The following is a 25,190-nucleotide window of genomic DNA, read 5'->3' on the forward strand; positions in this document are numbered from 1 at the left end:
ATTGTCTTGGCACCCTTGTTGAAAATTAACCACAAATGTATAGGTCTCTTTCTGGACTCTCAATTCTGTCCCATTGATCTGTGCCTATCCTTATGTCAGTACGACAATGTCTTTATTATTGTAGCTTTGTAGTAAGTTTCAAAATTGGGATGAGACCTCCAAATTTGCCTTTCCTTTTTAAGATTGTTTTGGCTATTCTGGGTCTCTAGCATTTCCATGTGAATTTTAGCTTGTCAATTTCTGCAAAGAAGCCAGGTGGGATTTTAATAGGGATTGTGTTGAATCTGTAGATCAGTTTTGGGAGTATTGCCATCTGAACAATATTAAGTCTTTCAATCCACGAACATAGGATGTTTTTCAATTTATTTAGATCATTTTTAATTTCTTTCAATAATGTTTTATAGTTTTCATTGTACAAGTCTTACACATCTTTTGTTAAATTCTTTCCTAAGTTTTTTATTCTTGTTGATTCTGTTGTAAATTGGATTGTTCATTGCTAGCGTATAGAAATGCAGTTGGCTTTGTGTGTTCATCTTGTATCCTTCAACATTGCTGAAGTTGTTTGTTCAGTAATTTCTGTGTGTTGTGTATGTGAATTCCATAGGATTTTTTTTTCTTCTTTCTTTAAACAACATAATTTCTCAAAATAATTGATTTAAGCATCTGCAGTGGTCACTTCAACCCTTGACTCCTGGCTCAGTACTGGTGAAAGTAATCAGCTTAACCATCTCAGAAGGACTGTGGCAAGTCAGTGAGCTGCTTGTGGATCCTCATCTGAAAACAGTCCCATATCTTAGAAACTTCACCACAAGGAATTTTTCTTGTAGTGATACTTAGAGTCTTGGTAGGCATCTGAACTGGTCCTTTCACTTAGAGATTCTTTGCCTTTGCACCACTGATCAAGACAGCACACGTCTTCTCCAAAGACTTTACACTGTGGCTGGTCAGGGTAATTCTAATTCGGTGAATTGCCACCTCTGGTTCCGTGGGTGTCTTTCCGGGATCTTTAAAGCAGTGGCTGCATCATGGCTTCCTGAAAGACTGTTCCTCAGGGAGATGGAACAGCACAGCTGTGAATTAGGAGCAGAAGTGGGCAGTCCGGGGCTCCACTGGGGCTGCGGCTGTGTCTGCATCTTCCTCAAAGAGCAGGATTTTCTAGATACAAGATCATGTCATCTGCAAACAGAGATGGTTTTACTTCTTCCTTTCCATTCTGGATGCTTTGATTTCTTTTTTTGCCTAAATGCTCCAGGTAGGCCTTCTGATACAACCTTGCATAGGAGTGATGCTGTGGGTTTTTCATAGCTGCCCTTTATCAGGTTGAAGTTGTTCCCTTCTATTCCTAGTTTGTTGACTATTTTATCATGAAGGGGTGGTGGTGGTTTTTTTTCCAAATGCTTCTTCTGTGTCTATTGAGATGCAGTTTTTGTCCTTTATTAATATACCATATTCTGTTAATATGGTATATTACATTGATTGATTTTCTTATGTGGAACCAAATTTTTATTCCTGGGATAAACCCACAGTGTGTAATCTTCTTTGTATGTTGCTGGATTTGATTTGCATGCAGCATTTTATTGAGGATTTCTGCATCTATATTGATAAGGAACATTGATCTGTGGTTTTCCTGTGATATATTTCTTTTTAATCTTTGGACCTTATATTTTGTTGTTGTTTTATTTTTTACTTTGTTGTCTTTTCCCCCAGCATGAGAGCTCCTTAGGGCCAAAGATGTGTACCGTAAACCTCAGATCTCTAGACCTCAGCACAGGGCCTATATGGCGGGGTCAGGAGATGGTGACTGAGACAAATGAGGCAGCTTCTGCCCTGTACCAGACTGTCTTCTGGATCCTTGGAGTTCAAGTGCATTTGGAATGTTTTCATCCCAGTTGGATAGAACCTTGCCTGCTGCTCTCTTTAAATCCAAACAGCACCAAGGCATGGGTCGTTTTTCCTGTTTCACAACAGTCATGCCCACGGGGGTGCCGGGAGCATCTTTGTATTCTCCCAGGAGCCTGGTGTAGGAGGGGAGTTGCAAACAGCTGACACTCAGTAGTTGTTTGGTAAGTGAAGGAGAGGGTGGGAATTGGCCTTTGCAAGCCCCCTTTATAGGAGATCCATGATCACCTTGTGGGTTTGAGGGCTGCAGACATCCTGGGAACTTGTGGAGAGAAAGCCTGCATCCAAGTCCAAGCCCATAATCTGTAATGAGCTAGGAAATCCCCCAGATGAGGTTAATTTTGAAAATGGTTATTTGCTTTTCTGTGGTAATTTGAATTTCTCTGAAACCTCATCCAGAATCTTTCTCTAAAATGAATGACTTAATAAAAATATGATTATTAATAACACGTTGGTTATGTTGGTTCATTAATTTCAACAAATATTACATACTATTGCAAGATAGTAATAATAGAGAAAACTGGGTGTGGGATATATGGAAGCTCTCTGTATTATCTTCACAATAATTCTGTAAATCTAAAACTTAAAAAATTTTAAAAGTTTACTTAAAAAAAGGATATAATGCTGAGTGAAGATTCAGGTTAAGCTGTTTTTCCAAATAGCTATCCAATTTCCTAGCTCCTTTTATTGAATAGTAGAAATTGATTTGTCTGTCTGCTACTTATGTATAGAATTCTCATATCCTCATAATCTGGGTGTTAAGTCTACTCTTAACTGATGCACTCTTTTAAGTGTTGACATTTTACACATTTTGATATGTGAAATAATCCATTTTCATTACTCAGTTATAAGACCTTATCCATCTTGGGCTTTTTCTCCCCCAGGTAAATAGAAAGTATAAAAAAATTATATTGAGATTTTAGACGGAAATGTACCAAACCTGTATTTTTATTTTGGGCAAGAATCAATTTATTTATGTTAATCTTTCAAATTCAAGAATATGGTATGCTTCTCAATTTATTCAAGTCTTCCTTTACAGTTTTTAGTAATTTAATCATTTTCTTCATGTAGGACTTTTGTGTGCGTGTGTGTGGTTATTCCTGGCTACTAGTTTTGTTGCTACAGTGTAAAATATTTTTCTTCTGAGTTTTGTTGAAGGATTTTGATTTTTTTGTATCTGTATCTGGTAAGCAGCCACTCTCTGAACTCTTTTCATTAGTTCTGAGTTTTAATGTATATCCTTTTGAATGTTTTTAGCCACATTAGTATACTGTCTGCACATATTAATGTGGTTTATTTCTTATCACAGCAGCCAGACCTTCCAGATTAATGTTAAGCAACTGTACTGATCTTGGGCCTATTTGTTCCATGTCTGCCTTTAATGGAACTCCTTTTATACCACTGCCCTGGGTTTGGGGATCTTTATTGTATTAAGGAATTATGCTTTCATTCCATGTTAGTGTTTTTTAAAAATCTAGAGTAGATTAACTAGAATAAAATAGATTGAATTTCATCCGATTACTGTTAAGTTTATTAAGGTGATTGGTTTTTGTCTTGACTTACTGTTGTGGTGTCTTACGTTACTAGACTTTTGTAACAGATTTAAACGACACTTGCATTCTCTAAATAGGGCTTGTCATGAAAATAACAAGTCTCAAGCCATTAGCTCTCCAGGAGGCCCAAACGGCATGAAAGATTTTCTTATTAGGTACACCTGTGAACTGTAGGACAAACAGCACCAACTCGTGCCACAGACCCTGCTCCCTGGAGCCCAGAGGCATCGGGAAGCAGCCGAGACTCCACGGCCACCCTCTGGATGGAGACCCCATGTTCTCAAGAGAAAGGATGGTGGATGTGGCAGGAGCATCAGGGGAGGAAGAGATGGGGGCAGCCCCGGGCGGAGGGGCAGGGGAGTAGGAGCAGGAAGCTGGGACTAGGGAGGCCCCGTGGAGAAGTACAGGCTTCCGGGCCAGTGTCGTGGGTTTGAATCCTGGCTCTGCCAGGGCCTGGCACACTAGCTCCTCCTTCCCCATGCGGGGACGAACAGTCAAGATCTCAAATGAAACCTGTTCTTCCTCCCGGGTCCCACCTCTGGGAGACAGTGGCGCCAGCACCCACACCATGCTCCCAGCCAGAGAGCCGGCCACCCCTTGGTGCCTCCCTCTTAAGAGGCCAGGGCCCGGAGGCAGGCCCAGGCCCCAGCACACAGCCTGACTCAGGGAGGTGCTCACTGAAGGTTTATTCAATAAAGACCACAGAAAAGACTGTCCGTGGAGCTTCCTCCAAATGGGAGAAGCAGCCCTTCTGGGAAGAAAGAACATTCTTGGTCCATGTGGGGCTGAGTCAGTTAAAAACCATGCCTAAGGCACATGGCTGGTGGTGACCTCTGTGTCAGAAGACGGCGTGGGCTTGTTGCTCCATGGAATTCTTCCTCGTCGTTTTCTTTGGGTTTCCAGGCTCGGGGCCGGGGTGAGGGCACAAAGTGAGGGGCCCTGGGTGGGGGGGTCTCCCACCGCTCACTTCCTCCAGGGCAGGGTTTTAGGCCCCAGGCTGCCCGGTCCTCCCTCCATCCACCAACCAGTCGCTGCTGCTGCCGCCCCGGCTCACACCAGGGGGATGGGGTAGGAGGCGCAGGCTGCCAGGCCGCACATGTTCTTCCCACGCTCCATGAGGAAGTACCTGCGCAGGGGGAGGGGCTGAGGCCTGGCGGGCGGCTTCCTCTCCACGGGCCCTTCCGGAACCAAGGTCTGACTCCAGGGATTAGGCCCTCTGAATTTACTCACAAAACAGCAGTACTGGGTTATTCTGACCACCAGGAAATCTCTGACCTGTGAGTAACTTCTCCTTCCCTCGACCTGGCTGCCACCTGAACTCTCTTCCTTATTTTGTCCATATCTCACTTGTCCCAGAGTTTCCTGAGGGCCCCGTTCTTAGCCCTGCCTAGGCCCTCACGTAGTTATTTAGTCACCACTGGGACCCCTCGGGTAACAGATGAAAACCCCCTTTTCAGATGAGGACACGGAGTCTGAGAGAAAAGACAGGGACAAAGTCCCATCAAGGTATGTACCCAGGCCACCTGATTCCAGCCCCATTCCAGGAGGGGCTGTCAGCCATCGGGTAAACTTGGTGCTTGGATTTCTCACCCACAGGCCCTCCCAGACGCTGGCTTAGTCCCTGTAGGGCCCTGTGTTGTGAACTGTTTCCTAGTGGTGGTCATAGAACCTCCTGAGCCAAATGGACTCCTGTTCTGGACACAGAGTCATCAAAATCGGGGGTCCAGGATGGGAGAGGGGCTGCTGGAGGGTTCTTCGGGATGTGAGGGTTACATCCTCACGCTCCCCTCTTCCTGGCCTGGGCTAAAGGCTGTGGTGAGCAGCCCCTTCTTGAAAGCCACATTTGAGGTGGAGGAGACCCCCTGCACACTTCGAGGGCCCCCAGACCTGAGCAGTCATGCCCCCTCCCAGCACACGGGACCTGGAAGCTGCTTACCCCTTCATTCCCCACTGGGGACCCCAAGAGTTCTTCACGATCCAATAGGGTATCCCATTTTCTTCTCCGTACCCAACAGCCAGGACTGCATGGTTTACTTTATCTGGAGTTTTATGACAGGAAGTACTGGAAAGTGAAAATGAAAAAGGCTTGAAAATATGGAAAATATGTGGGACTTCCCTGGCGGTCCAGTGGTTAGGACTCTGCGCTTCCACTGCAGGGGACGTGGGTTGGATCCTTGGCCGGGGAACTAAGATCCGGCCTGCTGTGCAGCACGACCAAAGAAAAAAAAAGGTGATTCGATCACATCCAACAAGTGAATTAGAGCAACGTTTCCCAAAGTGGGGACTGGGAGGCATTTAAGGTGGTGAATTAACTCTCGTTTAGTCACAGGGCAAGAGCAGTATTCTCTTCAGCCCCTTGGGTTCTGCTCACCCAAGGGAGCGAGATTTAGCGCGGTGCTGGCCCAGCTCTGACACCTGATGCTTTCCGATGCCTCTTTCATAACAAGGAGAGCAGCCCTCCTGCTGCACCTTCTGAGGGCAACAGTGTCCAGCTGGAGTTTCACATGGCATTGCTTTGTTGCCTTTTAAGATTACCTTGTATTTGGGACAATTACACAGGTTTCTCATTTTAGCTAGTGAACTAGTTCTCATGAGGACATTCTGAAAATTTCAATAGGACAAACTGCAGTGGTCATGTGATCACTGAGCCGATGTGTAACTGAGTTGTTGGCCCGGGGACAAGGTGCGAGACACCAGCAGTGTGCAAAACTCTGCTCCTGGATTTAGCATGCCTCCTTCGGCAGGGAGCAGGATGGCAGAGAGGCTACTTCTGTACAGTGGACTGAGGGCTGTGACAGCTGGGGGGCTGACAGGAGCCCGAGGGAGGGGATCCAACCAGGTGGGAACGGGGTGGGGCAGGGGCAAGGCTTCCCTGGGGAGGCAGGGGACTCGCATAAAACTACGAGCTCTTCAGTGGGGCAGGGGCAGGGGCATGGGGTGGAACAGGGAGGACGCGGGTGGCTTTGACGGGAGATGAGCTTGGAGAAAGAAGGACCAGAACACGGGGGTTCCCCCGGCCGAGCTAAGACACGGGACGGTGGGGAGACGCTGAAGGATGGAGAAGTTGGTGTGGCGAGAAGGGTGTTCCAGAAGACTGACTCTGGCTCCAAGTGGAGGATGGACCAGCGGTGAGGGCACAAGGACAGAGCAGGAAGGAGGGAACGGTGGGCAGAGACACGGGGAGGGAGCAGAGAGCACGCTTCTGAGCAGTGTTAATGGGGCAGCGTCTGGTGAGGGACGGAAACATGCAGGATCTGAGGTTTCCACGGGCCATCCAGCTTGATGTGGCGGGGAGGCCCTTAGATCTGTGGGTCTAACGCCCGGCAGAGACCAGGCTGGCGGATGGAGACTTGGAATTTCTCAGCAAACAGCTGGCCGTGGGGTTCAAGGAGTGTGTGAAAAGAGGGCAGAGGGCTAAGGAGAAAGCCCTGGAGAACACCTGCACTTAGGAATGGCCAGATGACAAGAAGGCCATGAAGGAGATGCTACCGGAAGTGGCCGAACTCACATTGCAAAACAGGCAAGAGGCCTGGGTGAGACGAAACCAGTGTTAGAGAACTCGGGTTTCCTGAAAAACCCTGCGGTGGAGGCTTCAGCACGGGATTCTGGTGTCTGAGAGCAGCTATTTCCTATTTCACATCTTCAAATTTCTGAACACAGGTTTTCATCACGAGAGGCAGCTCTTCTGCTGAGGAAGGGTGAGCTCTGGGCTCAAATGGGGGCCCGGGACCCCAGCCCTGACCAGCCATGTGACCGCCTCTCCTCCTCCCACTTGGGGACCGAGGATCCTGACCTTCAGGGCTGCAGGCTGATGCACTGGCGGAAGGTGCGAAATGCCCACCCAGCCCCTCCCCGGCTCACCTGGAGTAGACGCCCTTTTTGTACATCAGAAAGTCATCAATCACCTCGAAGGCAAAGCTCACAGGGTTGTACAGGGCCACCGCCTCCACCATCGCCTCCTCGTCGTTCTGTGGACAGAGGGACCGACAGGTGGACACACGTGGCCTCTGCCACCTCCCCACCCCACTTGCGAAATATGGCCCTTTGCCCCAAAGTAGGGGACAGAGGCTCAAAGCGATGATACTGAGGAGGGAAGAGAAGTCTGTTTTAGACCAAAAAGCTGCCATCAAGGGGGAGCTGCCCTTCCTTACAGCAGAGCCAAGCCCTGGGTATTGGGGGCTGGTATGGGGGCCCCTGCCTTCTTGCACCTGAATGGCCGGGATCCTTGGGGTTTTTTATTTGGCTTATGGGCCCCTCCTCCCAAACTGTGGCTCCCCTGTGACCTCCCTCGGCTTTGCTGGGCTGGACCGTGCGCTCATCTCTCTCCCCCTCCCTGCTCTGCTCCGAGGGAATCCTGCACCCTTCCGGGTCAAGCCCAGGGTGCAGCGTGGACTCATTCGCTCACTCACTCACAGCCACATGCCAAGGCCCTCCCGTGGACCAGGGGCTCCAGTGGGTGCAGACATGGGTGTGACTCACCCACTCCCACCCTCAGGACACCCTGCACCCACAAAGCCAGTCTAAGGAGCTTTTTTTGGTAGAACTCAGAGGTTAGAAGTCCATGAGCAGATAAGGCCCAGACGGTGGTAGAAATGTGTGTGTGTGCCCGAGGAGGATGCATCCCGTCCAATGGGGAAGGTGGGCGTGAGGAAGTCAGAGGCTTCCTGGAGGCTGCGGCTTTGGAACAGAGCTGCGGAGACTGGGCGAGAGCAGCAGTTGCAATCACCGGGGCGAGATTTACAAAATCCCAGTGCCCAGGCCGCGCCCCAGACGATTACATCAGCATCTCCAGGGTGGGTCCCATGCAGCAGGATTTCTTAAAGCATCCCTGCTGGGACCCACTGGGTTAGCGTGAGCTAACCACCAGACAAGACAACAGGCCATTCCCCTGGCTGGAGACTTAGGGAGTTGAAATGAGGGTGAGCTGAGGCCAGGGCTCTGCTGAGGGAGGGTCAGGCTGGAGGGGCTGGGGCACTAGCCCTTCGTCCGTCCTACCTCCCTGGAGGGGCAGGCAGTGACCCAGCTGCAAAGAGCAAACGGCTGCCTGGTAAGCAAGCCGCTTGCTTCCCTGTGCTCAGAAAAGGCCTTGTGAGCGCAGACAGGTCAGGGCAGATGAGACCAGGAAGGCACGGAGGCCTGCTCACCAAGAGGGGGAGCATGTCGTGGGGCCGGCCGTTCCCGTGGGCATCCCTCGGCCCTGCCAAGGAGGGCCGGACGCCAGTGCTGGCCTGCTCTTAGGGCCCTGCAGGTGCCATGGGCAAGGCTCTCCTGGGCACCAGGCAAAAGGGATACCTTTGAGCTCCTGGTTCACTGCCTAATGGGATACGAATGGGCCAGAGTGGTTCAGCCCTTGGTGAGTGTATCTAAGAGAAACTGGCTCTTGTTTGAAGATAAATCTACCATAGTCAGAAACATCCCAACTACAGGGTGTAGATTTTGGAATGACACGGTCTCCGTTCAAATCCAGCTTCCACTTCTAGCTTTGTGGCCTTGGGCACGTTACTTAACCACTCTGAACCTTTCTTCACCTATAAAATGAAGGTGATAATGACATTTATCTCCTAGGGTTGTCTTGATAATACATGTTAAGTGGCTGGTATAGCTCCCGTCAGCACTCCATAAGTTTCATTACTGTTGCTGACTGCATGGCCCATGCTTTAATTAAATGGTAGCTACTGTCATTACACAGACACCACGTTTGTGATTTACGCACACATTTGTGGGCACACGCCCTCAGCCTCCTGCTCTCATCAGCACATGTCACACCTACACACACCCGTGGAAATACTCTTTCACTCTTTATGCATGTTCGCCCATGCTTGCAAACATGCAAACAGTGGAGTCACGAGGGCTGTTCACACTTATTCCAGCTCCCTCTCGGACAGAGTATGGTTTGTACTGTACTGCAGTATGGAAGTACTGCACTTCCCCATCCACTTGAGGTTAGGCGTGGCTGTGTAACTTGTTTTGGCTTTAAGCGCCAGTGCATAATTTACCACTCTCTTTCCCTCTGCCTGGGTCCTGGAGTGAAGCCAATGACACAGAGAACAGCCCTGCTTAAACCAAGGGACACGTCACATGAATGAGACATAAAATCTGATTGTTTTAAGCCATCCAGATTTTGCAGCTGTTCCTGCAGCATAAGCTGGTTTATCCTGACTGACGCACATTCACTCTGTGCATTCACATTCAATCTCTCACACACATGCCTGATATCACACACATCCTCACATCCTCTTTGGTAGGATGGGGATTACTGCTTGCATTTTACAGACAAGAAAACTGAAACACAAGATGGAAGAGCTGTACAGACCCAGGTCAGAACCAGAGCACTCGACTGCCAGTCTCTTGCTCTTTCCCTTCTGTCTTCCACCCTGCCCCCGTCACAGTGACTGAGATTCAAGGATAATCAAAACTTTTGAATCAAAGTGATGTGCTGCTCGGAAACGCTGCCCTGCAGTGCCCGTTGGCCATCTGACGGCAGTGGAGACTGGCCTCCTGATCAGAACACATTCCCTATCCGAGAGAAGGATCGGTACTCACCATTGTGATGTTGGCTACATCCTTGACAAAAGCAATGGCCTTACTGGGCTGGAACTTGCAGTCACCATCCTGTTCAGGGTGGCAAAGGTCATGGAATACAGGTTAGGGATGCTCGGCCCCAGGCTGAGACTTCAGGCTTCCCCTATGCAATTTGATAACATTTATAAAGCAAAAGCTACAGGTCCCAGGGCCTGGGTGATGAGGTCACTTATGAGAGAATTAGAGGCCTCCTTGTCCTCAAGGACCTCACAGTCTAGTGGGAGGAAATGGTCCTGTGCTGGCTTTGGCAGAGGTGGGCTCGCATGGCACCTGCTGGGAGCACGAGGAAGGGGCCTGGCCCAGTCCAAGGAAGCTTGTCGAGAAATGGAGCCGAGTAAGAGCCTGCATGGCAGGGGAAGGGCGGGCCAGTCTCAGCCCAAAGAACTTCACCCACAAGAGGCAGGCGCAGAGGACACACGGAGGGAAGATCAAGCCCTTCTGAGGCGGGAGAGACGGTCAGGATGACAAGAAGGCAGGACCTGACGTTTAGGAACCAGCAAGTGGGTGGGTGGAGGCAGAGGGCTTATGAAGGGGAGAGTGAAGTAAAAGACAAGACTGGGAAGACAGATCTGCGTGAGGTGGGGGGAGGGCAGGACTCGAAAAGAGTCTGGAGTTTCTCTTGCAGGCCCTGAGGGGCCTTTGAAGAGTTCTGAACAAGGCAGAGTGTGGTCAGAGCTGAGTCTCAGAGGCCACTCTGGCAGCCCCTGGGTGGAGGGAGCCCAAGGAGAGGGCACCCACAGTGATCTAGGGTGAAGGGAAGCCAAGGTCCGAGTGCAGGCGGGGACACAGGATGGACCAAAGGAGCAGATGCGAGAAGGTCTAGGATGGTCAGAAGGCTGACTGAGGTGAGGTCTGGGTCAGGGGGCCGCCCCAAGAATGGACCACCGGCCGCCAAGACATTTTAGGGAAGGGTGGTCCTCCCATCGCTGAGAGGGGAGATACAGGAGGAATCCCGGGTTTGTGGGACAGTCGAGGTGCCCAGCCGTGCACAGGCGGGGTTGAGGTGATGGCAGGGGAGGCCCTGGACAAAGTGGGTGTGGGCCCAGGAGTGCTGTCCACACGAACGGGGAGGGAAGAAGCCAACAGACGGCGTCCCGGTGCACTCACGGCAGGGTGGGGCAGCCTGATGGTGCTGCCACACATAGGGCGCTAAGAGGCCCCCGGCTGGCTGACAGCTGGGGCTTGGGCAAGCAGAGGAGGGGGAAAAAGTGAGCTGCAAGAGACAATTCTGAGAATCCAGGTGGAAGTGGGGAGTCCTCCAGCGGGGTGCGGGGGAAGAGATGTGTTCCAAGGCTGGGACAAGAACGGAGACGGGGAGCACTGCAGACCAAGAAGACGGAGCCCAGGCTGCCCAGAGTTACCTGGCCCTTGTAGGGGTAGGTGTCTTCACCCATGATGCCCTTGTTGTACCGGATGTACTCGAAGGCCTGGCTGGGGAGACCCCTGCAAGAAGCACACACAGCTGTGCCCACCTGGGACTGGCCCCGATGGAGGTAGGGGCTGGAGCTTGCCAGACGTTTGCCCTGGCAGGGCTGGGAGGCCGTGGTTGGGGCATGTCCCAGGGGCAGAGAAGTCTCCGAGGGGCTAGCAATGCCACCCTGTTTGCCTGGCCTCAGGATACAGCTCAGCAGACTCAGAAGAGGCTATCAAGGAGGGTCCAAGGTCCAGCCACACGTGCTTCCGTGGGACACAGACCTCTGGAAGCCAGGCCCCTCACTCTGTCAGGAACAGGACCCAACAGGATCTGCCCAGCTGACTGGTCATTGCCACCACTGTGCCCACTGGGCCCCGCCTGGGCAGGTGCTCTGCAAACATGACTTTCCAACCCCTCAGAACCCCGGGAGGTAGCTGCTGTTATTTCTTGAAGCTCAGAAAGGCTGAACAACTTGCCCAGGGCCCCAAAGCTACAGCCAGGATCTGGTTCCAAAGGTGGATCTTCTTCTACCTCGTGTTGCCTCCTGGAGTAAAGAAGACTCGACAGCTACCCAGCCACAACTCCCCATCAATCTCCTGTCCCTTCTGGTTTTTGTCCGGAGCATCTGTCACCACCCCACCTGTGGCACAGCTAGAACATCAGCTGCTGTATCCCTCGTGCCTACATACAGGGCAAGTGCTGTCGTATTTGCTGAATGAACAAAAAAATGAAGTAAACCAAAGCAAACAGGTCCCTTGGAAAAATGGTGGGGCCCCAGGATGCCCTTTCAGACTTGTGATGGGTGGTGTTTATAAGTTGCAAAGAGGAAAGAGACTAAAAAGCCATGAAGCTAACCATGATATGATGGTGGGTCAGCAACTAGGCCGTGACTTCACCCCTGACTCCCAGACGCAGCCCGAGCGTGGAGGCCCTCGTGTTGGCTCTGTCAGGTGGAGCACCCGGCCTGCCCAGGACTCGCCCGGGAGAGGGATGGGCCGCAGGTAGGCGAGGGGAGGCGAGGCTGGGAGCGTGCTCTAGGGGAGCACGAGGGCCTGGCTTTACACACGTGTGTGCTGGGAAAGCCGCTCATCCCGAGGAAAGGTCTCAGAGCACGTGAGGAGGAGATGAGGGCTGGAGACATGGAGAAACGTGGGTAAATCCCTAAGAACCCGTGGGCCAGGGGAATTCCCTGGTGGTCCAGTGGTTAAGACTCGGTGCTTTCACTGCTGTGGATTCGGGTTTGACCCCTGGTCGGGGCACTAAGATCCCGCAAGCCATGTGGTATGGCCAAAAAAATAAATTAAAAAAAAAAAAAAAGGGCCAGGAAAGCAGGCCCAGCAGAGACGCAGCCTTTATGCCTGAACCCTGCACCACATCTACAGGAAAGCTCCTCCACGCGGCCCGCCGAGCTGGGGTGGCTAGAGCTTTAGAGAACTTGTGGAAAGGCCAGCCAGACACCTGTGTGTGGATCTTGGTTTTGGAGGATGACGTGCTTCTCATTCTATTAATTCTTTTGGCCACTCGCCCAGAGGCCTTGGTGGCCGGTGAGGCCAAACGTGCTGTGGGGTGAAATCCGGGTGACACCAGGGAACGAGGACGGATCCTGGAACCAGCCAGGCCTGGGCTTGCATTACAGCTCTGCCCGTTCCAGCTGAGGGACCTTGGGCGTGTGAGGTGACCGTCCCCCTCCACAAGCGGGGCCGATTTTGCTCCCACCGAGGGCAGAGGCTGTGGCAGTGCCCAGCCCTTACGAGGCCCGACAGAAGTGACCCCGGGAAATGAGCAGGGGCTTCGGGCCCCCCCGGTCAGGGCCGTACCCTTGGCAGCCGTGATTGTTGAAGTTCTGGGCGCAGTCCACCAGCTGCTGCTCGGCCTGGAGGGAGGAACGCAAGCCCGGTGAGCTGAGCGCCTCCAGCGCCTCCCGAGCCGACCCACGCCTGCGGCCCCGCCCGCCCGGGCTCAAGGGCACCAGATTGTAAGCTCCCCGAGGGCAAGGGCTGTCTCTGTGTGTCTGAGGTGCCAGCCCAGGAGCCGGCCTCTGTCGGGGAGAAGCTCAGCGACGGCCTGGCAGCCAAGCGGGGAGGTGAGAGGGCGCGGGGGGCCCTGAAGGTGTGCACGTACGTGCGGCTCCTGGGGTCCCGTGGTGGCAGATGGGAGGGGGAGGGGACGGGCCTTCCCTCAAGCCGGTTGCTGGTGGCCCTCGCCAGCCTTGCCCGCCCCTCTTCCCCACACAGGAGGCAGCGGCTGGGCAGTCACCCCTCACTCGGGGGCTCAGGGGTCCCCGCTCGCTCTTCCCTGCCTGAAGGTGACCAGCTTTAGAGGGGGCCCAGCTCCTACAGGGCTGCCTCCCAGGCAGGCTCTGCTCTCGGAAGGCCCCAGGTGGCCACACCGAGGAACTCTCCCGACCCACCCAGGGATGAGCCCTTGGGCCATTTCCTCTACAAGCCTCATTCCTTCTGAAGTGTCAGCTGAGGTCTGCACGCTGCATGTCCCTGAGGCTGGGACACCTGAAGTCCAACTGAAATGGCACTGTCAGCTAAAGCCACAAAGAAGCCTGACGGCCCAGGCCTGGCCCTCCGAATCAGGCCTTGGAGCGAAGCTGTGACCCCTCCTCCGCGTCCCTCCCCCGGCACCGGCACCGTGGCTGATCGCTCACCAAAGAGGGCAGCCTCCCAGTTGCAATGGCGACAGCAGACTCCAGGGCCCCGGTGGTGGAGAAGGTCCAGCAACTGCCGCAGCTGCCCTAGAGGCCAAGGGGAGGGGGAGGGAGGTCAGGGACCAGGACCCCTCGGACTCCCGTGACTTCAGCTGACAAAGCCCTGGCCCACACTGTCCACTCTGACCCTCACGAGGCCTGCGAGGCCGGCATCCTTCTCCCTGTGTTGCAGATGAGGAGGCCGAGGCTTGCACAGGGGAAGCAGCAGCAGCCACCGGTGACGAGCGCCCGTGCACTCCCAACCCTCGCTACCAATCCCCACCGGCCTACACGGCCAGAGCCCTCCCTCCCGACCCCATTCTGTGCTCTTCTGTTCTTCCGAATCTTTTTTTGGCACTCGGGATCTTAGTTCCCTGACCAGGGATGGAACCCGTGCCCCGGCAGTGGAAGCGCAGAGTCTTAACCACTCAACCGCCAGGGAAGTCCCTCTACTTCTGAATCTTATGCTGGCTCCTCTTCTTCCCACTGTCTTCCAACAGAAGGACTCGCCAGAGTCCTGTTTGTAGAACCTTCTCTCTCACCTTTCCACCTCCAATCTCACCCACAGTCCTAACTGTTAAACTGACAACTCCCCAAACCCTGCCTCGGCCCTGACCTCCACCCAGGCCCAGACATCCTGTCTCCCAGATGATCCCACCCGTATACGCCCCAAACCCCTCAGACTCTGCGTGTCCTGCCCCATCCGTCCATCTCCCCGTCCTCTGCCACGGTCACTGCCGCTGCCCGGCCACCTTCCTCCCAGCGCCTCCCGAGGGCTCAGAGTCGGGCGCTGGAGCCTGCCAGCCTGGTTCAAATCATAGCTCTGCCCCACACCCCCTGTGTGACCTGGGCGAGCTGCTGTCCCCTCTGACCCTCGGTCTCCTCATTTGTAACATGGGAACAGCCGTGCTTGCCTCACAGGGCTGTTTGTCAGAGGGGTAGATGAGATCCTGCCCGTCGTGCAGTTACCCCACGGGCTCCGTAATATTAGCTGCTGTTTGTGTTTTTCTCTCAGCCGCATCTTGGTCTCTTTTCTGCCCCTTGCTGGTTCAGTCTTCCATATTTTACTTCTGAAACGTCTCCTAAGATTCCCTTCCTCACTGTCCTTGTTGAGTCCTCACTGCTTGTCTCCCTGGAAAGAGCCTTCACGCTACCCCTGCCCCCAGTTCTTTCTCTCAAAGCCTTCCCTCGGCAGGGAGGGAGGGCCTGGTCAGAGCGTCTCTGGCTGGTCAGAGGCTGGGCTTGGCCACCACTGCAGGAGGCAGGACAGGGCCGAGTGGCCAGCACTGGCCTTGAGCAGAGACCTGGGTGGAAGGGCCCTCTGTCATCTGCTTGCCTTGTACCTTCAGCGCTTCCTCCTCTGTAAAGGGAGAAACCCTCAAGGCTGCTGAGCTAATGTCAGATCCGGTCACCGTTATCTGTAACCGCATGGTGGCTACAGCGAGAGACCACACACACCCGTGAGGGTAATCGCCTTGTTCTGGCCCCTCCACCCCGGGGCTCCGTCCTGCCCGAGGGTCAGTTAACACAAGGACCCGGAACGTTCTTGGCAGACTTCCCCTTCTCACCTGCCCAAAGGGTGAGCTGGTTTCGGACTTCCACATTTAACGCTTGTTGCTTTGAACGGTCATGGAATTCTCAGATGGTCTAAAAGCTGCCTTTGGGGCTTGGGGCAGAGGGCTGACTTCATTCTACCCCTCCGACTGCTGGGAGGGGAGACTTGTTTTGGCTTCCGGGTGCTGGTTTAAACGTCTAGATCACTAGGCAGGTTCTGGGAACCCAGTGAGCCTGGGAGGATTTGGAGCTGTGCCATGTGGCTTTAAGGAAAAGGAGAAAATGTTGCTCATGGAGAGTTTCAGTGGAAAGCAAAGTGCTTCCAGGAGGGAAACCTTCACCTTGTATTTCCTGGGATCGAGAGGTCGGCATCTTCCTGAAGAAGGCCACTGCACTGTCACTTCCGGGGGACAGCAGGGGGTGGGTCCAGACTCTCCAGGACAGAGCAATGTGCTGGGACTCTCCAGCCAGCGGCCCAGTCCTCACCTCTGTGAGGGCAGGGAAGACGCCGCCACTCCCCTTGCCAGGCACGCTGTTCCCTGCAGGGGGCGCTCCTGAGAACACGTCTGAAATGCTGGGTTCCATTCTGTTCACTAACCACCTGCAGCTCCCTTGTGGGAAGCAGCCAGCCAGGGAGGGGCTGGACCCTGGTGCCTTGTGCAGCATATGGAGGACGGAGAAGAAAAGATGTATGGGCAGTAGGAACGGGGTCCCGGTGTGCAGTTACTGAAGGGCACAGAGAACGTGATGTTTTGGGAGACTGTAGAAGAGACCTATGGCCAATGGGGAACTTTAGACAGTGGGGTGGAACATGGGGGATGGGTAAACTTTAGCCCAGTGAAGAAATACGCTTTTATCCCCCAGAGCCATCCATAAAAACAATGACCTCCCAGCCTTTCAGAGGAAGGCAGCTAGAGAGATGATGAGAAAAAAAAATAGAGTTGGGGCTATACTCTCTGTGTTTTGGGATTCTTTTGAGTTTTTCTTCCTGGCATACTGTCTGAGAATGTGGCTGTTTGGGGGGGGAAAAGGTGGGGATTGTCATACATACCTGATTTTTCACTGGTGAGACGAAATTTCCTTTTTTCCGCCAGTCCATGGAGGGTGGGTAGGGACCAGTACCCCGAAGGTAGTTACCTTTGGTGGCTGAGCAATTCTGAAACAACGAATTACATTTTTTTCAGGGGGAAGAAGAGAAACCTTTTCGATGGAAAAGTATGTAATTCAAGTGGAATCACCAAGAGAGAATAAGAAAGATTGTAGCTGTCAGAACCATCCCACCCCCACCTATTGGTTCCAAATGCTAAATGACAGGTCCTTTTGGGAGCCCAGATTGGGGGTAGTTAGGACAGGGCAGGCAGATTTAGCAAATAAAAATACAGTTCACCCAGTTAAATTTGAATTTCAGATAAATGATGAATAAGCCTGTAGTGTCTGTCCCGTGCAATATTTAGGATATACTTATGCTAAAATATTAGTTGTTGTTTATCCGAAATTCAGTTTTAAGGGGCAACTGTATTTTCTCCAGCAACTCTAAGTTTGGGGTCTGCATGAGGCCATGAGCATGGACTGACGAACTGCTGGGGGCTGATATGTCTGGATCCCCCAAGAACCTGGGGGCCCCCAGCTGCAGCTGGGGAGGGGCCGAACCGCTCTGGAAGCAGAGCCGGCTATGAGCTTATTCCAAAGGTTTGAGCGAAAAGACTCAGATTTGGTCACAATGAGTAACACCCACCTGAGGCTCTGACCAAAGATACTTGCGTTTTAATTCAGCAAAGCTCATGTCTGAAAACTGGTTCAGTCCCACTGAAAAAGAGAAGGAAAAACCATAAACAAACAAAGAAACACAAAAAAAAGAGGAGCTCAGTAAGTCACTAATAAAGAGAAAAAATAATGAAACCCCACGTTCACGTGTGTCTGATCTACAGCCCCCTGCAACTTGGCTCCTTTAAATTTTTAAATGTCATGTACAGGTGACCCTTTCAAATAATTTTTTTTTAATTTATTTTTTATTGAAGAATAGTTGATTTTACAGTTGACCCTTGAACCGCATGGTTTGAACTGGGCAGATCCACTTATACACAGATGTTTTTCAATAGTAAATACTGCAGTGCAACATGATCCCAGGTTGGTTGGATCCTTGGATGCAGAACCGTGGAGACAGAGGAACTGGGTATACAGAGAAACCGTGTATATGGAGGGCAGACTATAAATTATACTCAGATTCTCAGCTGTGCAGAGGGTCGGTGCCTCTAACCCTGCATTGTTCAAGGGTCAACTGTAATTCAATATACCAAGGTCAACCTCACTGTGCTTCAGAATTCCCTGGGGAGCTTGCCTTCTCTTTTTCTTTTCTTTTTTTTTTTTTAATATTTATTTATTTTGGCTGCGCCAGGTCCTAGCTGTGGCACACGGGATCTTTGCTGCCGCATGTGGGATCTTTTAGTTGCAGCATGAGGACTCTTAGCTGTGGCATGCATGCGGGATCTAGTTCCCTGACTAGGGATTGAACCCGGTTCCCCTGCATTGGGAGCACAGAGTCTTACCCACTGGACCACCAGGGAAGTCCCATGGAGGAGCTTTTCAACAGTACAAATGTCTGGGCTGCACCCTGGAGATGCAGACGTAATGGGTCTGGGGTGGGGCCTGGGCACCCATATTTTTAGATACCCCATCAGTGAGTCTGGTGAACGGCAGGGTACAGAACCAGCACACCTGCGCCAAGTGCCCGCCCACCTGCCACCTCCTTCAGTCTTCCTAACCCGCGAGGGGAGTGTTATCCTCTCTACTTTACAGTCAAGTAAAACTTCACAGCGGGGTCACACAGTCAATATTGGGCAGAAGTGAGATTCAAACTCAGGTTTCCTTCCACCTCATGCTTTTGCCCACATTACCAACTTAGCTGACACTGCCGTCATTTCTGAGCCCTCAGTATACACACAGTGTGTGTGTGTTTCTAGTGAAACTAACCCAGAGGGAAGGCAGATGTCCTAAGAGGCTGCTCACGAGTCCAGGGCATGTCTCTGAAGAGGCTGCCCCGACAGCAATCCAGGGGCTCAGCATCTGGGCTGGACCCGCAGATGGCAGGAACAGGGCAGGGCTTCTGTTCACCCCCTGTAAACTTCACAACCATCCAGGGGTACCAGCATTGTCCTAAAGCTACAACCCCCTGAATCTCAGAGAATAATGGCGGAGCCAGAATCTGAGGTCAGCCAAGCCCAGCTTCAGAGCCTGGTTTGCTGCTCCGTCCACCCCAAGCCCCTAGTGGGCCCTTTAATCAGTGGCACCACTCATTGATTTCCTTCCAGATCTGAGATGCTCCCTCCTGCCACGGGCGAGAAGCCCGGAGGAAAGGTGTCCCCACGGTACTTTTGAATGTGTGGTTCCCGGCGTTGTGGGCATTGATCTTCCTCCAGTTGCTGACAAACGCCTGCAGCCTGTGGTGGTACTCCTCCGAGCTGTATGTCTTTCGGTGCTGAAACAAAACACATCAGCAATAAGTCACAGAAACAGGATGCAGCTCACCAGAGGGAGACAGTTTTGTTTTCTAAGAGGAGGATTGGAAGTTTTCTTTCTGCCACGATTCTCAGGCCAAATCTGTATCACAGGCAGAAAGCTGCCCTGGGTCTCTGTGGTGAAAGTCGGGAAGTTACAAAGCAACCCCCCCACTGCCTCTGGGGACCTGTGGTCAGAATGAAGCCCATGCAGCTGCCAGAGAGTCAGCCAAGAGATCAAAAGGCCCTGGTGAAGGACCTGCCAAGTGCAGGTCACCTCTGGACGCCGCAACTGGTACTAGGTCAAGTTAATGGCAGAAATCACCATTTTTCAAAAATACGCACACTAGTGTTTTCCAACTGATTTTGCAGCAAGCACACAATGTGACGTGAATACAAAATACAGAAATGAATCTCAAGGCTTGAAAGGCTGCTAGCCAACTTCATCACTGGGGACCACTGTTTGGAAGGAATTCACTTAACTGAATCTTTCCCAGTGCTTGACCGATTCCCAGTTGGGAAAGACCCAGGGAGATGGGGTTGGAAAACCCCTCTTTATTATCTCAAATCCAGCACAGTTTCGTTTGATAACAGGAAACTTAGTGAAATGAAAAACTTGAGAAAGAAGTTGGACACTGACCTGCACCATCCATGACTTAAAGTGAAACATCTCTGCAAAAAAAGAAAAAAAAAAAAATTAGGCCTGGGTGTCTTACAGTAACGTCTATAGCCAAGTAGGGCACATCAGAACTGATTTGCATTTTAGGGAACTGGGCTAAATTTAAAGCACCAAAAATGGTGTTATCTAATGCTGAATGTGAAGAGGAACTCAAACTCTTACCACTTTTGTACTCCAAATTAATTTTGAAAAACTACACGCCATTAACCTATGGTATTAAAAGTCAGGATAGGGGCTTCCCTGGTGGCGCAGTGGTTGAGAATCTGCCTGCTAATGCAGGGAACACGGGTTCGAGCCCTGGTCTGGGAAGATCCCACATGCCACGGAGCAGCTGGGCCCGTGAGCCACAACTACTGAGCCTGCGCGTCTGGAGCCTGTGCCCCGCAACGGGAGGGGCTGCGATAGTAAAAGGCCCGCGCACCGCGATGAAGAGCGGTCCCCGCAACGCGATGAAGAGTGGCCCCCACTTGCCGCAACTAGAGAAAGCCCTCGCACGAACCAAAGACCCAACACAGCCAAAAATAAATAAATAAATAAATAAAGTAGCTATAAAAAAAAAATTTACAAAAAAAAAAAGAGTCAGGATAGTGGTGATCCTTAGTCGGGGTACAGAGGGGGCTTCTGGGGTGCTGGTGATGTTCTATGTCTTCATCTGGGTGCTGGTTTCACGAGTATGTTTAGATTATGAAAATTCATTAAAATGCATATTTAATGATTTGTGCATTTTTCTGCGCTATATTTCAGGAAGAAGTTAATTTAAAAACCTATTAAAAAAAACCCTATATATCCCAAGTGTGGGCAAAATTTTGTTAAAGGGACAGATGGTAAATATCTTAGACTTTGCTGTCTCTACAGTCTGTTACAACTACTCAACTCTGCCCTCGTGTGTGAAAACGAAGGGGTGTGACGGTTTCTTTTTTTTTTTTTTTTTTTTTTTTTACAAATTTATTTTATTTATTTTATTTTTGGCTGCATTGGGTCTTCATTGCTGTGCACGGGCTTTCTCTAGTTGCATCGAGCTGGGCTACTCTTAATTGCGGCATGCAGGCTTCTCATTGCGGTGGCTTCTCTTGTTGTGGAGCACGGGCTCTAGGCATGCGGGCTTCAGTAGTTGCAGCATGTGGGCTCAGTAGTTGTGGCTCACAGGCTCTAGAGCGCAGGCTCAGTAGTTGTGGCACACGGGCTTAGGTGCTCCGTGGCATGTGGGATCTTCCCAGACCAGGGCGCGAACCTGTGTCCCCTGCCTTGGCAGGCGGATTCTTAACCACTGTGCCACCAGGGAAGCCCGGTGTGACGGTTTCAATAAAACTTTATTTACAAAAAACAGGCTGCAGCGCCAGTCGTTTGTAGACCCCTGCTATATCCACCCTTGTACATTTTTAAATTATCTAAAAACTGCACTTCAAATTTTTATAGCTGCAAAGGATGTATTCCAGCTTATTGTAAAGAATGACATATAAAAATAAGACTGTTACATCATTCTTTTAAAGCTGGCCAAAAGGATCCATGATACCATCATGATTTGATATCCACCATCAATAACATGAACAAACCCTTCTATAAGAGCTGGATATTTTAGATAGTTTCTTTTTCTCCTTGAACTCCCATCTCCATCCACATCTCACAGAATTTTACCCTAAGGGAGCATCTGTTTTCACTTGGTCGCTCTAGCATCCTTTTATGCAACAACAAGAACAGAAAGTATAAATTTAAATTACTTTTACTTCCTGTGACCCATATACCCCTAACTATTATAAAAATTTATTCTGGATTAAGTCATCATCATCACCATCATTATTAACACTGATTAAAACATGTCAAATATACCTTATGAAAAGTATTTGTTAAACATAAAAAGTAAACTTGTATTGGAAAGGCATCTCTTAATGAGGTAAATTAAACTTTACTAACAACCCCCCTCCCCATGGATTTATATATTCATGGGTGAATATTACCTATTTTCTTGAATGGGTTAGCATTAATTCTGGTCTTTGTCTCAGCCCTTTCAAAGGGCTGAGAAATTCTGCTCAAATAAACAGGATTGTTCATTGCTTATTGCTTCCGGGAACAGAAGGCAATTTTTAGAGCAATGTCATTCAATTCCTTGCACTCCTTCCTACGCCCCAAATCACATGGTGCTCTATTACGCAACATTATTTCTCGGACCCCAGCAGCTGATACTTCGGTGAGGTCCTCCCTTCTCTTGGAAGTAAAGGGTTTGGAAATAGATTCCCTGTCTGTGCCGGTATCACTTGGAACTTTTTTGTGTTTCCCCACTGATCCACACCCCAGAGTTTGAAGATCTCTGTTTTATGGAATTTAGGATCTCCCCTTGTGGGTCACAGATCTGTTCCAGAAAGCAAGTGATAGCCATTTTCCCTGGGGAAGAAATGCACATTTCCCCAGTATATGCCCTGCGTGGGGTTTCAGAGGATTGCAAATCCTAGTTAAGGCCCTGCTACAGCTGATGGCTTCAGAGGAAGACAGATCTCAACTTAGGACCAGGGTTTAAGGCAGATGGTTTAGGACAACTGACCAGTGTTTGCCTCCAGAGGTTTCAAAAGCAACAAGCAGGTGTGAAAACCCAGTATTAGTTCTCATTCGCTGGAGGTCAGCAGAAGAAAAAGCCAGAGATGATCTTGGGCGAGAAAGATCTCTGGTGACCCTTCACCACAACCTCAGATAGATCTATTTCAATCCATTGTGACTTTCGGAAGAAAGCACACATGCTTTATGTACCGCCCTGTCTCGGGGACCACGTGGGAGTATCTAGAACAGGGATTAGCCTGTTTTTGTATGGCCCACGAGCTAAAAGTGTTCACACTTTTAAATGGTTTTAAAAAAATGACATTTTGTAGCACCTTAAAATCATTTGAATTCAAATTTCAGTGTCTATAAGTAAAAGTTTCCGGGAATACAACCCACTCATTCATTTGCACACTGCCTATGGCTGCTTTCAACACAAGTAGCTGCTACAGAGCCTGTGTGGTTCACAAAGCCTGAAATATTTACTATCTGGCCCTTTACATAAGGAAAAGTTTGCCAAGCCCTGCTTTGGAGTTAAGACAGCTTCCAGCACCAGCCCTCCTCCTCCACGCAGGCCACAGCCAGGATAAGCAAAGCCCTGGCTTGGGAGCAGCTGGGTTTTCCTTAGGTTGGGACTGAGCTGGAGCTGGGCGTCCTCCCAGGTCTGCAAGACTGGGGGACTTCCTTGGACAAATGGGTCGGGAGGAATAAGGCAAGATTCTGGTCGAAAAGATTCAGCCCCAGTGATCTTTGTCCCATCCCCAGGCTGCTCTTTGGCTACAATTCTTTGTCCTCAGGGTGAGGGGGCTGGTGGTCTGCTGAGGTCAGAGCCTGTGGGCGGTGGGCAGAGGCTGAGGGTGGGGAGTGGCAGGGCAGGAGGGAGGCTGCAGGGGCGAGCCTTCAGCCTGGGGAGGTGGCTGGACCCCCAGCAATAGAAGGGGTGTAAGAGCAGCATGAAGCTGGGCCACTCACAGCCCACCTGGCCACAAAGGGGAGCCCTGGGGCTGGACCTTACCCCCCTGAGCCCTTGGAACAAACACCCTCAGTCTTCAGGGGGCTAAAACTGCTATTGCTCTAAGTGCATGTCACTCCTCCAAACAGCCCGTCCAGCCCATTGTACAGATAGACTCTCAAGGCACCTCTGGGGATGCCCTATGTGCCGAGTCCCTGGAAGGTACTCGGAAAGTCTGGAAAGTCCCTGCTTGCCTCCGGCAGGGGCAGATCAACGTCCTCTAAGTCTCCAGATGGGGGGTGGAGGGCAGAAGGGGCCGCAGACTGCTGTGGCGTTCTAGTCTCTGCAGCGCCCAGAGCAAGGGGGACCCTGGGCATCTAGCCACCCGCTCCTCTGCTCACGCGAGACGCCCGCCCTCCAAACCTCCCCCTCCTCCCGCCCCCCTCCCCGTCACACAGGTCACCCTGCCTGGATCCCGGTTACCGGCCCGCAGAGCCCTTGAGCCTCGGGCCTGGGAAATGCGCTGCCCGGCTGCTCCCGCGCCGAGTCCCCACCCGCACAAGGTCCCCCGAGTCTCCGACCTGCCGGGGCCCTTTCCGGGGGCGCTCGTCCCCATACCTAGGGAGCTCACTGCCAGGTCGGCGGCGCCGCAGGCGGTGGGGCCCAGGAGCCAGGCTCCGGCGCAGAGCAGCGGCAGGACGGCCCACATCGTGGCGGTGGCTGCGGCTGCGACTCGGCTGGCGCACTGGCTCCAGAGGCCCCGGGCAGGCAGCCAAAAGCCGCCTCGTGGGGGCGGGAGGGCGCGAGGGGCGGGGCCGGGCGGCGGACGGGGTGGGGAGGCGGGAGGCGGGCGTGGAGGAGGCGGGTGGAGGAGGCCGGGGTGGGGGGGGCGCGACCCTGCAGGACTGCTCCGAGCGCCAGGCTCGTGGGAGTGGAGCGCCTTCGACCTCCTGTCCTGGCCACATCACTCCCCTTTCTCCTTCTCCTCAAGGAAGGGCAGAGGAGAGTTGGACCGCTCCGTGCGGCGGGGTCCTAGATCTGCCGGTCTGTCGGGACTGGCCGGCACCATGGGCGAGGGTGGTGCCTGTCCCCACCCCAGAGCCCCCATCTCCCACCCTCATTAATCACATTCCCCTGGTTGTCCCTTGAGCCTTGGAATGAACTTAAACTAGAGGAAGTAGATAGCTGTTTTTATGAGCTTGTTCCACCCCTACCCCCGCCTGCCCCGCAGAAAGTCTAAAGTCTTTCTGCTGAGAAAGTCCTATTAGCAGCTGTAGGGCCATTTTCTCTATTTTGCAAATCTGAAAAAAGGAAGAATATGATTTATAAGAGTCTGGGTGTGCGATAAATAAAACAATGAACATCTCCAATGAAGGAAACATGCACAGGGGTTGCTTCAAGGGAGAGGAGAGGATGATCAGACCTGCCTGCAGCAACCCGTCAAGCACGCAGTGGGGCCAGGTTCTTCACTTAGGTCATCACCCTGCCAAGTGGCAGGTTGTGGACCTGCCATTTTACAAATGGGGAAACTGAGGCTCCAAGAGTTGATGGTAATGTTCCCAGTAAGTGTGCAGAGGGAGTCTGAACCCAGGTTTGACCTACTGCACTTGCTCACCCTGCTCTTTTGCAGCCCGAGGCATTTCGGTGTGGTCAGAGCCTGTTAGGGCTGGCCTGTCAGATGTGAGCTGTCTCATGTCTCCCTCCCTCAGACAGGAGGAAACCTAGTTCTCAGCCAGACTCTGCCTGTGAGGCTCCTGGGGAAGCAGATTCCTGGAGTTCTGTCTTGGGATTTGACTAGCAGGTCTGGGTATGGCTCTGGAATCGGTACTTACAGGGCTTCAA

General features: G+C 51.8%; 1 protein-coding gene and 1 pseudogene across 1 annotated transcript; both read right to left on the reverse strand.

Annotated features, from left to right (window-relative positions):
• Positions 1–591: 591 nt before the first annotated feature.
• On the reverse strand, positions 592–4,022 carry LOC132360060 (small ribosomal subunit protein uS10-like; annotated as a pseudogene).
• Positions 4,023–4,121: 99 nt separating this feature from the next.
• On the reverse strand, positions 4,122–24,098 carry CTSH (cathepsin H). Its single transcript, XM_059912304.1, has 12 exons — positions 23,967–24,098; positions 19,832–19,863; positions 19,067–19,172; positions 17,433–17,503; positions 16,749–16,853; positions 14,105–14,191; positions 13,266–13,321; positions 11,396–11,477; positions 9,996–10,064; positions 7,314–7,420; positions 5,389–5,514; positions 4,122–4,578 (listed from the first exon to the last, which is right to left on the reverse strand). The coding sequence occupies exons 1-12, from the start codon at positions 24,055–24,057 to the stop codon at positions 4,503–4,505; spliced, it is 1,008 nt and encodes a 335-aa protein (XP_059768287.1). The 5' UTR covers positions 24,058–24,098; the 3' UTR covers positions 4,122–4,502.
• Positions 24,099–25,190: the final 1,092 nt, after the last annotated feature.

Source organism: Balaenoptera ricei, chromosome 2 (assembly GCF_028023285.1).
Source record: "Balaenoptera ricei isolate mBalRic1 chromosome 2, mBalRic1.hap2, whole genome shotgun sequence".
NCBI classification, from domain to species: domain Eukaryota; kingdom Metazoa; phylum Chordata; class Mammalia; order Artiodactyla; family Balaenopteridae; genus Balaenoptera; species Balaenoptera ricei.

Excerpts from the sequence above, each read along its gene's own strand:
- CTSH (XM_059912304.1), bottom strand. The coding sequence starts at position 24,057 with ATGTGGGCCGTCCTGCCGCTGCTCTGCGCCGGAGCCTGGCTCCTGGGC. Across the intron at positions 19,864-23,966 it reads CCTGGCAGTGAGCTCCCTAG|AGATGTTTCACTTTAAGTCA; the intron begins GTATGGGGACGA and ends CTTTTTTTGCAG. Across the intron at positions 11,478-13,265 it reads AACAATCACGGCTGCCAAGG|GGGTCTCCCCAGCCAGGCCT; the intron begins GTACGGCCCTGA and ends TGCTTCTTGCAG.